Raw genomic sequence first — 14678 nt, 5'->3', positions numbered from 1 at the left:
GAGGAGGAATTCCTGGAATGTTTTCGGGACGGTTATCTGGACCAATATGTCGAGGAGCCGACTCGAGATCAGGCCATTTTAGGCTGGGTATTGTGCAATGAGAAGGGACTTATCAGCAATCTTCTTGTACGAGGCCCCTTGGGTCAGAGCGATCATAATATGATCGAGCTCTCAGTCGAGATGGAGAGTGAGGAAATTGAATCAGAGACTAAGGTCCAGAACTTAAATAAAGGGAATTACGAGGGTATGAGACGGGAATTGGGTAGGATTGATTGGGTGGTGTTTCTGGGGGGATTGACAGTGGATAGACAATGGCAAGCATTCAAAGATAGAATGGAAGAATTCCAGAACATGTTTATACCGGTTTGGCATAAAAATAAACCTAAAAAGGTGACTCAACCGTGGATAACGAGGGAAATTAGGGACAGCATAAAATCAAAAAAAAGGGCATATCAACTGGCAAAAAAAAGCACCAGACCGGAAGATTGGGGGCAGTACAGGATACAGCAAAAGAGGACAAAGGGATTAATCAGGAAGGGGAAAATAGAATACGAAAGTAAACTTGCAGCAAACATAAAGACAGACTGCAAAAGCTTTTATCGGTATATCAGGAGGAAAAGACTGGTAAAATCCCAAGTCGGTCCCTTGCAGTCCGATTCGGGAGAATATATAATGGAGAATAAGGAAATGGCAGACCAATTAAACTCATACTTTGGTTCTGTATTCACAAAGGAGGACACAAATAACCTCCCAGGAATATCGGCAAACATAGGGACTAATGAGAGGGAGGAGCTGACAGAAATTAGTATCTCTAGGGATATGGTGTTGGGTAAGTTGAGGGGACTGAAGGCCGACAAATCCCCGGGGCCTGATAAACTACATCCTAGGGTACTTAAGGAGGTGGCCCTGGAGATAGCAGATGCTCTAAGGATCATCTTCCGGAACTCCATTGACTCGGGAACAGTACCCGTGGATTGGAGGGTAGCTAATGTTACCCCAATATTTAAAAAGGGGGGTAGAGAGAAAGCAGGGAATTATAGACCAGTAAGCCTTACATCGGTTGTGGGCAAAATGCTAGAGTCCATTATTAAGGATAAAATAGCGGAGCACTTGACAAATGGGGAAAGGATCGGACAGAGTCAACATGGATTTACAAAGGGTAAATCGTGTTTGACTAATCTGCTGGAATTTTTTGAGGAAGTAACTGGTAAAATAGATGGGGGAGAGCCAGTGGATGTGGTGTACCTTGACTTCCAGAAAGCCTTCGATAAGGTTCCACACAAAAGATTATCATGCAAAATTAAGGCTCATGGGATTGGGGGCAAAGTATTAACGTGGATAGAGAACTGGCTGGCGGATAGAAAACAGAGAGTTGGAATAAACGGCTCGTTTTCGGAGTGGCAGGCAGTGACCAGCGGGGTGCCGCAAGGATCTGTCCTGGGACCCCAGCTGTTCACAATATATATAAATGATCTGGATCAGGGAATTGGATGCAATATTTCCAAATTCGCTGACGACACTAAACTAGGAGGAGGGGTGGGCTCTGATGAGGATGTCAGGAGGCTACAGTGCGATTTGGACAGGTTGGGGGAATGGGCGGATACGTGGCAGATGCACTATAATGTGGATAAATGCGAGGTTATCCACTTTGGGGGTAAAAACAGGAGGGTAGATTATTATCTAAATGGCAATAGATTGGGAGATGGGGAAGTGCAGAGGGACCTGGGTGTTCTTGTGCACCAGTCACTGAAGGAGAGCATGCAGGTGCAACAGGCGATTAAGAAGGCAAATGGTATGTTGGCCTTCATATCAAGGGGGTTCGAGTATAGGAATAGGGATACCTTACTACAGCTGTACAAGGTGCTGGTGAGACCGCATCTGGAGTATTGTGTACAGTTTTGGTCGCCCCATCTGCGGAAGGATGTTCTTGCCATGGAAAGAGTGCAACGGCGATTCACCAGGCTGATACCTGGAATGGCGGGAATGACCTACGAAGAGAGATTAAATAGTTTGGGCTTGTACTCACTGGAGTTTAGAAGATTGAGAGGGGATCTCATCGAAACATATAAAATTATGGCAGGCCTGGACAGGCTGAATTCAGAGAGAATGTTTCCAATGGCCGGGGAGCACAGAACCAGGGGCCACAGTCTAAAAATAGCGGGCAAATCATTTAAAACAGAGATGAGGAAGAATTTCTTCACTCAAAGAGTGGTGAGCCTGTGGAATTCCCTGCCACAGAGGGCTGTGAAGGCTAATTCAATAAATATTTTCAAGAGAGAATTGGATATATTTCTGAAGGCTAAGGGGATTAAGGGTTACGGAGAAAAGGCGGGGACGGGGTACTGAACTGGTAAGATCAGCTATGATCTCAGACGAAGATCAGCCATGATCTCATTGAATGGCGGAGCAGGCTCGAAGGGCCGAATGGCCTACTCCTGTTCCTATCTCTATGTTTCTATGTTTTTCTATGTTTCTTACGTCAATTATTATAGTAGGAAAAGAAGTATTGAATTTACAATTGCAGTTTATATTCATTCACATTCACCTAACTTCTTTTACGTTGGATTGCAAATTCTTGTGGTATCATTAAAAATGCCCAAAACATTGATACATCATCAACATTCTGAATGACAGAATTCATCTGAACCTTCAGTGAAAGAGATACATTACATTTTCCATGTTGCATACTCATATACTTGAATTTTCATTTCCATGACTTACTGGAATAGATTTATGCAATGTAGTGACTGAATTTCAATGTCTTGTCTTGTGCACACTGATTGCCTCAGGAAGTGCCCAACTCCTGGTTGTGATGGCTCAGGGCACGTTACTGGCAAGTTCACAGCCCATCATCGTCTGTCAGGCTGCCCACTAGCTGAAAGGAACCAAGCAAAGATGAAGGTAGAGATGTCAGATGCAGAAAGATCTTCCCGGAAAAGAAATCTCTTGTCATTTGGGCGAAGGAAGAAATCAAGACATCATGGGAGGTAATAATGGTAAATGCCACAAAACATATTTAAAATAAACAACGAAACATAGCAAAGTTGATTAATGACTGGTGTTTGTCATGGTGTTAAAATGTTTCCACCCCTCCCCCACATTTTTCTTTTCCCCATCCTTTTAGGGCCCATCACAAATCCTTAGATAAGAGAGTGAGAAAGTAACTTGCTCCCATTAATGCTCTTAGCAGGTGTGCAAGGGTGTCTAAGGGTGCCACTGCCTTGTCTTCTGATATTCCACTGGCTGTAGGAAGATATCCAGCCATTGCTTGGTCTCTCCCTTGGCAACGAAATGGCAATCAGGAATTTGACATGGTGGGGAATGATAAAAGGTCTTATCCTTAAACACTATGATCCATCATGTTATAAGGCACGATGCTACCATACCATTTCACCACAAGTCTTTGACTGACCATGTGCTTTATTCTTGCAACAATAAGCAATAAAAATATATCAGAAAGTTTCTTCCTAATAAAATATTGGGTTAAGTAGTTCTCTGGTTGCTATGTGCAGCAACAGTATAAATACTGTTCATAATAATAAGAAATTCGTGAAGATTTTCTCTCTTTAATATTTCTAGTGAAATTGTGAAATCATTTTATAAAATGTTTATCATTTCAGTAGAAGTACCTAACCGAAAATGTTCAGACATTTCCAATGTCATTGCACATCGTGACAAAATGAATTCTTATCTCACTGTCAATTTCCTTTGACAGAAAGCAGCTACTTCATCAAAGACCACTTTATATCAATACACTTTGTAATAAATGCAGATAATTTCTTCATTTTCTGCAGTAACAAAGTTTAGACATTTTATTTTTAGACTTTAGTAAAAATGTTAGCACTTATTACACATTTGGACTGTTGTGTGAAATTTCTTATATTTAAATTTCTGTTTAGTCTGCTTAAGTCCCTGGTCTGTTTTGCACTGTTTATTGTACTTTCACAGATTGCCAACACATAAATTATGTGCACTGATGCATTAGGATAAATTTCTGTATTTATTTAAAAATAAAAATAAACTTATTCTACATAGCCAAATTCAGAAATAACATGATAAACATTAAAATGTGTCATCATAAAAATAAAGTGATTGAGAGAAAGATTCTTGTCCATAACGAGCTGGATAAAAAAAAAGATTAACAAACCATCTTAGTGAAAATAGTATACAAATTTGGTCTTAAGTTATATACACATTTAACAACACAGGAACTTAAAATGTAATGCTGGCAAAGCAGCACGTCGTACCTCTTGAGTGCCAAAGGAAAACAGTGCTCTGTACTGTGATCCTTTTCTGGTTTTGTTTTGATAAACACTGGTTCTTTGATGTTTCACATTTTTGTGCCTCACCTCATGGTAGCATGGCCTCAGATATTCTCTTTCAGCTAGTGAACAGGATGTTGACTATTTTCCCCTATCACCACATTGATTACCATACAGAGACACACATAAATACACATACACACATAGGGTTGACAAAAATTGCATTGACTGTGTAATTACACTGGACAATGAAGCAGCAGAAACATGAACAGATACAAATCATCACATTGGTGAGAAATGAATCAACAGTTTAATATCTTACTTTAATTTTCTGCTGTTTCTCTTTTTTCCAGGATTGGTCGTCCACCTAAGTATCATAAGCTTCAACAAGAGGAATTAAAAGTCAGCTTTCAGAGTGAGTTGAAATGCAGTGCTCTTTGCAAGATGAGTTATTTCTGGCAGCTGTGATGCCTCACATATTTAATATTTGATTTGATTTAAGTACAAGTTTCAATGTTTCCTATTTGAAATCTCAGCAGAAGTCTATTTATAAAGTTAGAAACTCCAATCAGCAAACTTCACTGACAAACACTTAATGTGCTTGTGTCACATCCAGTGTACACTATTAGTACGCATTCACCCATTTAAAATAAATGGGTGAATGTTTGCGTAAAGATAGCATACACAGCAATGCAGTATGAGAGCATAAACCATTTGTAAGTGAAGTTTACCATTTAGAATTTTAACCCCATAGTTTTCTGAACACTATAATGGCACTTTTAGGAGTTTCTTTCTTTATGCCCTACAAGTAAGACAATTTCACTTCTATTTTGGAGTCTACTGGTGAAAAATAAATAGAACAAATGAAATTCAACTTTCACTAATTAATTTAAAAATTCACTGAAATGATGCACATAAACAATCTCTAACTATTATTACACAAAAGCCAAAACTTTGTGTTCTGATTTTTCTTTCTCATTTTGCCTTTTTGTTCTCTTTTTCACCTCCTCTTCTGAAGGCACTGACTGATATGGTTCCAAGTGTACAAACGGCCCAAATTGTTGATCTAGACTGTGCTAGTGGGCTGTTTAACAATTGGAGCATCACAGTTGCCTCCTTACCTGATGCCCAAACATGGGGTAGAAATTCATTTGCGCTTTGCACAGTTTTCGGGCACAAAATCGGCATTCCACTTACCAATTCCGGGTCGGAAATGTGCACAAATTGCGACGGCTGCCATATTGGTTGAGCCATACCTTATGTGTCTCTGGTGGCTGCTTGAAAAGAACGCTGTGAAAATAGTTAAATAGTGTTCCTGTGCTTGCAGTAGGATCCTTTTGGGAAATTGGAGCCTGGGAGCGTTTGATTCGCTCATTCGTAAGCCCGCCCAGAAAAACATGGCGCGAACACTCAGGAAGCAGGCTGTAGCAGCGATATTTAAAGCGATCCCCACCTCCATTTTTGTATATAAAATTAAACTTTCATCTAAGTATTGTTTACCTGTTGTGTGCAGCACTTGGGACGTCCATCGACAGGGAACAAGAATATACACTTTCCACCAGATGGCGCCATACCAACATGCTGGGGATCTTTGGAGCCATTTTTTGGCTGAGTTTGGAAAGTCTTTCAGACAAAATAGCTGTTGGATAGCTGACTTTTGGCTGCAGCTGTAATCTGTCACTTCACTGGCTGCAGGAGTACAGGAAAAGATAGGAATGCTGCTGGGATTACCATTGAGGCTATTGCAGCAGTGGCAATAACAGCAATTTCAATTCAATTCAATTCAAATCGCTTTATTGGCATGACAAGTTACATCTTATGTTGCCAAAGCATCAGAAAACATTCATGTTTGTTCACAAAAATACAGATCTATCCATACAGTGTATAAACAGATATATCCCTGAGTGTATAAATATACTTTCATATAATTTATATATACTCTTCTTATATTTAGTGGTTGTCCCTCTGTTTATGGCAAGCTGTAACATAGTGTGCCGCTAGTGTTATGCAATTTCTCTCTTCCCCTAGCAGGTATGGGAGTTTTTGGTCGTCATTCAAATTTCTGAATTCCGGGCATATTTTTGTGAATTTTGGGTAGAAATTCTTCCTTATGCCCTGATATGCAGAAGCAAGCACGGCAGCACAGACCCGCGCAGGCTCACAGGATGATGGTGAAGGAGGCAAGGGCAAAGGAGGCCTTGTAGCATGAGGGTGTTTTGCAGCAAGATGTCTTACCTCAGCATGACGGAGGAGCAGTGTTTGAGGAGGCTGCACTTCAGCAGGCAGGCAGTCACTGACCTGTCACCTGTTGCAGCAGGAATTGCAGCCAAACACAAGAGCATGCACAGCACTGCCTGTAGTTGTGAAGGTTACGGTGGCCCTCAACTTCTATGCCATAGGCTCATTCTAGGCTGAAACAGGTGACATCAGCAACATCAGTCAGTTTGCTGTCCATACAACCATCAAGCAGGTGATGGATGCCCTCTTTGCAAGGAGAAAGCAATACATCACCTTCCCAATGCAGGCTGCTGATCAGGAAGTGAGGGCTGTCAGATTGGCCTACATTGCTGGTTTTCCCCAAGTGCAAGGCGTCATTGACTGCGCAAACATTACTCTGCGCTGTCCCCGTCAAGAACCAGGAAGGGGTTCCACTCCCTGATTGTTCAGCTGGTCTGTGACCACAGGTAGTGAATAATGCAGGTCTGTGCCCAGTTTCTTGCCAGCAGTCATGAAGCCTTTATCCTGCGCCAGTTCTCAATCCCTCCTGTCTTCCACCGAAACCAGCATGTGTCAGGGAGACGGAGGGTATCCACATCATACCTGATTCAGGATGCCTGTCAGGTGCCCAGGAAGAGATGCTGAGCACTGAAACAATGAGAGCCATGCAAGAACAAGAGCTCTCATTGAGCAAACCATAGGTGTCCTCAACCAAAGAGTCCGGTGCCTGGACCACCCGGTGGAGTTCGGCAGTACAGCCCTGTGACAAACCTAACGGGTGCGTGCTCCAGCCCCTGTGTTCTCCATCCCCTGCGCGCTCCATCCCCTGCGCACTCACCCCCTGCACGCTCACCCTCTGCGCGCTCACCCTCTGCGCGCTCACCCCCTGCACGCTCACCCCCTGCGCGCCCCACCCCCTGCGCACTCACCCTCTGCGTGCACTCACCCTCTGCGTGCACTCACCCTCTGCGCACTCACCCCCTGCGCACTCACCCTCTGCGTGCAACACCCCCTGCGCACTCACCCCCTGCGCACTCACCCCCTGCGCACTCACCCTCTGCGTGCACCACCCCCTGCGCACTCACCCTCTGCGTGCACCACCCCCTGCGCACTCACTCTCCGCGCACTCACCCCCTGCGCACTCACCCTCTGCGTGCACCACCCCCTGCGCACTCACCCCCTGCGTGCACCACCCCCTGCACGCTCACGCTTTGCGTGCTCACCACTTGCGCGCTCACCCCCTGCACTCAACCTCTGCGCGCTCACCCCCTGTGCGCTCACCCCCTGCACGCTCACCCCCATCGCGCTCACCCCCTGCACGCATACCCTCTGCACGCTCACCCTCTGCACGCTCACCCGCTCCGAGCTCCACCCCGTGTGCTCACCCTCTGCACGCTCACCCCCTCCAAGCTCCACCCCCTGCGTGCTCACCCCCTGCGTGCTCACCCCCTCCGAGCTCCACTCCCTGCGTGCTCACCCCCTCCGAGCTCCACCCTCTGCACGCTCACCCTCTGCGTGCTCACCCTCTGCGCGCTCACCCTCTGCACGCTCACCCTCTGCTCGCTCACCCTCTGCTCGCTCACCCTTTGCGCACTCACCCTCTGCATGCTCCACCCTTGCGCGCTCACCCTCCGCGCTCACCCCCTGCTCACTCACCCTCCGCATGCTCACCCTCCGTGCACTCACCCCTCTGCGCGCTCACCCTCTGCGCGCTCACCCCCTGCGCGCTCACCCTCTGCGCATTCACCCTCTGTGCTCCACCCCCTGCACGCTCACCTTCCGCGTGCTCACCCTCTGCGTGCTCCTCCCCCTGTGTGCTAACTCTCTGTGCGCTAACCCTCTGCGTGCTAACCCTCTGCGCGCTCACCCACTGCGCGCTAACCCCCTGCGCACTCCACCCTCTGTGCGGCCCTTTTTGGATGCAATCGAATTTCTAGGCCAGAAATTCTATACTTTATTTTGATATTGTGATAATGGGATATTAAAAATTGTTCAAAATGTTTTAGTCAACTACAGTTGTCCAGTTAACATCAGGAAGAAGAATAGACTGTACAATGATGGGCTAAATTCTGTTGATGAATTTTGCAAATAAACTCGGTATGAGGAAATCCCTTGTTCTCACAATGGCCATTTTTTTTGCCAAAATTGATAGGATGAATTTCACTTCCTTTTAAACCATGGTCAGTGATACTTTTTGAAAAGAGAATCATGAGTCTTTTAGTAAACTAACATCGCTCAGCTTATTTTTGCAATAATGCTCTTATCAATCATTTCTTAAGATGCAAGTTATGTAAATTATTTTTAAAAAAATTAACCTTGGTATAAAATCCTGATTAAAAGAGTAAATAAATGTTAGATATATAGGATCAAATGTATCATTACAACCTTAGTGTTTTTCTGATGCTATATTTCTAGACATTCCAAAAGATGGCATGCAACAAGTCTTGCATCAATCAGTCTTTATGTCTGCCATGTCCCCACATCCAGCTCGTTCATTGTCCTTGTGCTGGGAACAACATTGCAAGCTGCTTCCAGGTGTAGCGGGAATCAGTGCCAGCAAAGTGGCCAAATGGACCATCGAAGAGGTAAGAGAAGAGAAGGAAAAGCGGGTGAAATGTAGCAGTTTAAAATAATATAGCAAATCCATTTGAATGCTGGAATTGTTCTGAAGTAAAGCTGTGTGACCATGCTGTCAATTATTTACTGTCTCTTTCGCAATCATTGAACTCACTGTGGTTCAGAAATTACACTGGTAAAAAGAATCTGGGCAGTTTGCCATTGTTTGAACACATATCATGTCTGAAATGTATAAACCATTTTTGGTGCTGTGGGATTTTGTTTTGGTTTGTTTCTGATTAAAGTTGTTCAGCGTGATTTAAAATATGCAATTGCTTCTTGCACTAAAATAACAGATTGACCTGCAAATAATTTGAAGTCACTTGTCTCACTTGCCTGATTATTAGTAAATATTTATTTTAAAATTAAACATAGAAACATAGAAGATAGAAGCAGGAGTAGGCCATTCAGCCCTTCGAGCCTGCTCCGCCATTCAATGCGATCATGGCTGATTATCCAAATTCAGTACCCTGTCCCTGCTTTCTCCCCATACCCCTTGATCCCTTTAGCCTTAAGAAATATATCCAACTCTTTCTTGAATATATTTAATGAATTGGCCTCTACTGCCTTCTGTGGTAGAGAATTCCACAGGTTCACCACTCTCTGGGTGAAGAAATTCCTCCTCATTTCTGTCCTAAATGGCTTACCCCTTATCCTTAGACTGTGACCCCTGGTTCTGGACTCCCCGACCTTCGGGAACATCCTTCCTGCATCTAGTCTGTCCAGTCCTGTCATAATTTTATAAGTTTCAATGAGATCCCCTCTCATTCTTCTAAACTCCAGCGAGTATTAGCCCAGTCGACCCAATCTCACCTCATACTTCATTCCTGCCATCCCAGGTATCAGCCTGGTGAATCTTTGCTGAACTTCCTCCATGGCAAGAACGTCCTTCCTCAGATAAGGCGACCAAAACTGCACACAATACTCAAGATGTGGTCTCACCAAGGCCCTGTACAACTGCAGCAAGACATCCTTGTTCCTGTACTCAAAACATCAGTTGCTCCTGTGGCTCATTGGGTAAATACACTGTGTAAGATGGGACTGAAACAGAGCAGAAAACTCAGCTGATCTTAACGTCTTCAGTCAAGGGAGTGAAAAAGAAGTCAGCTAGTGTTCCCACATCTGATCACTTTCCATGCTAGAAAATCTACATGCACGGACATCAAATGAGTTTGGACTCAGCTGCAATGCTCCTCAAGGAAAAATAGCTTGCTAACACTCAACGGGGGTAATTTTAACATTTGGGGATAGTGTAAACAGAGTGATAACAGATCTCACTCGAATTTTGTTTCCATCAATGGCGAATCCGATATTGCCCCATTGACACTATCTCAAAAAGTTAAAATTACTCCCAATGACTCTGTTCATAGGTAAAAAATGGCCCTTTCGGCTAGGTACTGGATGGCTGCTGGTGTTTGTGGAGCCATACTCCAGTCAGCATCCTTATGGGAAAGACATGGAGAAAAGAGAAGAAAATTGTGCAGGGAATGGGAGGAGCGCTGTAAAGTTCATTAGTTCTCACTCTGTTCATAAATGAAACATTCCATCCAAGGGAGAAGTGGCTTATCACCATGTGTTTTTTGCCGGATGGTTGCGCACTGCTATTGGTTAACTCACGGACAGCAGTACAAGGAACTCAAAAAATGTTATACTGTGCAAATGCTAGAGCTGGAATTTCAATTTCTTGACATAAAATTTGCAGTTTAAATGATGGAGTTGTTCACTCTGATCCTATTTCAAGAATAAAACTCATGCCATGTTATGCCAGTTACAGTCCACCTGAACCAAGTAAAACATTCACATGTATACATGAATAGTCCATAAAAGCCCGTTTCATTACACAGTATTATGAATTTTAAAATAACATACAAAGTTAAAGAATGTTGTGAGGTTAAAGAAGTTCATCTCAGTAAACGTATTCAGTGTTCCTCAGTCAAGAATGCAAGATGACTCAAGTTCTAAAAAGCTGCGTATTTCTGTTGACTGAGCAATCTTCTTCTACTATCAAAGATGAAAGTAATTCATTGTGCATCTTTTGTTCATTTTATATATTAATGCCACAGCAATAGCAATTTTATTTATTGTAGGTGGGAAACTTTGTCCAGACACTCACTGGCTGTGAGCAACAGGCAAAGCTCTTCAAAGAGGAGGTAGGAGATGAGTTACCTCATACCCCCCAACAGTTTTCATACCATATTGTGTAGTTTTATTAAAGCCCTGAAATGGCGCCATTGGATACCAGCCTATAAATGCTTAACATGTTTGGCTGAAATTCCTTTTTCTGCTATTTTTAACAGTTTTTAGTAGAATTTCAAGCTCATGTGTTAACCTTTTGCATAATTTCAAGATCATTATTTTCTTAAGTACCTAAAACGTGCATCACTGTTCAAATTTATTCTTAGGGACATTTCTAGAAATAAGACACGTGATGTGACATTTTCATTTCTGTATTCTGAACTGTATTGAAGAACTCCTGCACTTTTTTCTTACAGTCGATTGATGGGGAGGCTTTTCTTCTTCTAACGCAAGTGGATATAGTGAAGATCATGAGCATTAAACTTGGTCCAGCATTAAAGATTTATAATTCTATTCTTATGTTCAAAAGTGCAGATGATATTCCAAAATAACATTCCTGTGAATTTAAGTGCAATGTAATCTTGTAGAAAAAAAATGAAACTGCTGCAGAAGTACTGAGAATTGTGTTTTGTTAATTTCTGTTTTTGTTTCTTTTGCACTGGTAAATGTTGTGTGCTAAATGGCAAGAAAATTGAACAAAACAAGTTGCATTAGTAGTTGACAGTATGTATGTGAAGTTACAAACATTGCTTGATTTATCTCTAGGTCAGTGATAGAATATTTAGATTATATTCCCATTTATGAAACCCAGTGAGACATTATGTGAAAGTATACTGGTTTTTACTGTGAAAATTTACATTTTAAGTTTAATTTAATGAAACAATTATTAATAATTTTTCTAAAAGTTGTTGAAATATTGCTGTACAGATAAAAAAAAAAGCATTCAAATTGTATTTGGTTGCATTACTGTTTTGACTCATTGAACAAATTATGGATTAATTTCATTACAGGTGACCAAACTAAAGAAAATGTGATGTATTTTGTACATGTTTAATAGGCTGTTATACAAAGCCTTACATGAAAAAATCGGATTGTAACTTTTCTAATTGTTTCTGAGTTTACATTTGGGATCAGTCCATTGAAAGTATTTTGCCATGTTGAGGCACCGTGGACAGCTGGAGACAGCTTCACTTTTTTAAAATCTTCGTCCTTTCTTATATTTGACATTCGCATAATATTATGGGACTTTTCCCCTGTTGTCACTTACACACCTAACGAGCTTGAAAAAGTCCATGGCTGCAAATGTTTTTTTGTCACGGTATAATGCGGTGCTCATAAATTTCAGTCTTCTTCACCTATAAATGTTGTCAGCAGCATTGCTTATGTTGTGAAAAAAGAGATATTCCAGATTTGTTTAACTCTTTAACAGATATAAAGTTGAAGATTACTGTTGGTGATATTAGTGGGCGATCACCCAATGACTTCATATGATATTCCCCTTTCTGCTTTTTTTAGCACAAGTGTTTACTCATTTATGTTAAATAGATTAATGCCTCTGCTAAATTAGGGGGACAAAGAAATGGCATATGATGACGTCAAGTATTTGCCTGCTAATATTGGCAAAAGTTATTTGTAAACCATATTGTACTTTCTGTGGGTGACCTTGTATAATTCCCACACTGAGCCAAGTGCTTGTATTTCCATTGAAGTCATTTGGAGTACCCATTTATCAGTTTTATGAATACACTGTAAACATCTGGACTATAGCACTGATTCATGCTTGTTTGGTTTGCATAGTGCAGGTATACAATGGATCTTTATTACTTAACTACTGCAAAGAAAACCTACATGGGCTAAAGGGTTGGGAATAAACGATCTTACTTAGATAATCTGGTTTAATAGTTACTCCCTAAAGCTTTAAACATCACTTTGGAATATCTCATAGAGTCATAGAGTTATACAGCACGGATAGAGGCCCTTCGGCCCATCGTGTCCGCGCCGGCCATCAAGCCCTGTCTAATCTAATCCCATATTCCAGCATTTGGTCCGTAGCCTTGTATGCTATGGCATTTCAAGTGCTCATCCAAATGCTTCTTAAATGTTGTGAGTGTTCCTGCCTCCACAACCCTTTCAGGCAGTGAGTTCCAGACTCCAACCACCCTCTGGGTGAAAAAGTTCTTTCTCAAATCCCCTCTAAACCTCCCGCCCTTTACCTTGAATCTATGCCCCCTAGTTATTGACCTCTCTACTAAGGGAAAAAGCTCCTCAGTATCCATCCTATCTATGCCCCTCATAATTTTGTACACCTCAATCATGTCCCCCCTCAGCCTCCTCTGCTCCAAGGAAAACAAACCCAATCTGCCCAGTCTCTCTTCATAGCTGAAGCGCTCCAGCCCTGGTAACATCCTGGTGAACCTCCTCTGCACCCTCTCCAACGCGATCACATCCTTCCTGTAGTGTGGCGACCAGAACTGCACACAGTATTCCAGCTGTGGCCTAACCAGTGTTTTATACAGTTCCATCATAACCTCCTTGCTCTTATATTCAATGCCTCGGCTAATGAAGGCAAGTATCCCATATGCCTTTTTTACCACCTTATCCACCTGTTCCGCCGCCTTCAGGGATCTGTGTACTTGCACACCCAGATCCCTCTGACCCTCCGTCTTGCCTAGGGTCTTACCATTCATTGTGTATTCCCTTGCCTTGTTAGTCCCCCCAAAGTGCATCACCTCGCACTTTTCCGGGTTAAATTCCATTTGCCACTGTTCCGCCCATCTGACCAACCCATCTATATCGTCCTGCAGACTGAGGCTACCCTCCTCGCTATTTACCACCCTACCAATTTTTGTATCATCCGCGAACTTACTGATCATACCTTTTACATTCATATCCAAGTCATTAATGTAGACCACAAACAGCAAGGGACCCAGCACCGATCCCTGTGGTACCCCACTGGCCACAGGCTTCCAGTCACAAAAACAACCTTCGACCATCACCTTCTGCCTTCTGTCACTAAGCCAGTTTTGTATCCAATGTGCCAAGGCACCCTGGATTCCATGGGCTCTTACCTTCTTGACCAGTCTCCTGTGCGGGACTTTATCGAAGGCCTTACTGAAATCCATGTATACCACATCCACTGCGTTACCCTCATCCACACACCTAGTCACCCCCTCAAAAAATTCAATCAAATTAGTCAGACATGATCTTCCCTTGACAAAGCCATGTTGACTATCCCTGATTAATCCTTGCCTCTCCAAGTGGAGACAAATTTTGTCCCTCAGAATTTTTTCCAATAATTTTCCTACCACTGATGTTAGGCTCACTGGCCTGTAGTTCCCCGGTTTTTCCCTACTTCCCTTCTTGAATAATGGTACTACATTAGCGGTTCTCCAGTCCTCTGGCACATCCCCTGTGGCCAGAGAGGTCCTGAATATATGTGTTAGAGCCCCCGCAATCTCTTCCTTTGCCTCACACAGCAGCCTGGGATACATTTCATCCGGGCCTGGG

The 14678-nt window shown here is 42.8% G+C and overlaps 1 protein-coding gene across 2 annotated transcripts in view; it reads left to right on the top strand.

Moving 5' to 3' along the window:
• The window catches only part of l3mbtl1 (L3MBTL histone methyl-lysine binding protein 1), a 78421-nt gene extending 64813 nt beyond the window's left edge, over positions 1–13608 (top strand). The window contains exons 17-21 of one of the 2 annotated variants that reach the window (XM_086005562.1): positions 2790–2987; positions 4616–4677; positions 8895–9064; positions 11183–11245; positions 11588–13608. In XM_086005562.1, the coding sequence (XP_085861688.1) occupies positions 2790–2987; positions 4616–4677; positions 8895–9064; positions 11183–11245; positions 11588–11722 (628 nt within the window). In that variant the 3' untranslated portion in view covers positions 11723–13608. Of the gene's footprint in view, positions 1–2789; positions 2997–4615; positions 4678–8894; positions 9065–11182; positions 11246–11587 lie in introns of those variants that run through there. The other variant, XR_015080646.1, reaches the window with a different exon arrangement.
• Positions 13609–14678: the final 1070 nt, after the last annotated feature.

Source organism: Somniosus microcephalus, chromosome 13, assembly GCF_052327205.1.
Source record: "Somniosus microcephalus isolate GS21.2 chromosome 13, FLI_Smic_1.0, whole genome shotgun sequence".
NCBI lineage: Eukaryota > Metazoa > Chordata > Chondrichthyes > Squaliformes > Somniosidae > Somniosus > Somniosus microcephalus.
Note: the sequence above shows the minus strand (reverse complement) of the source record. Positions and strands in the feature narration are given on the sequence as shown.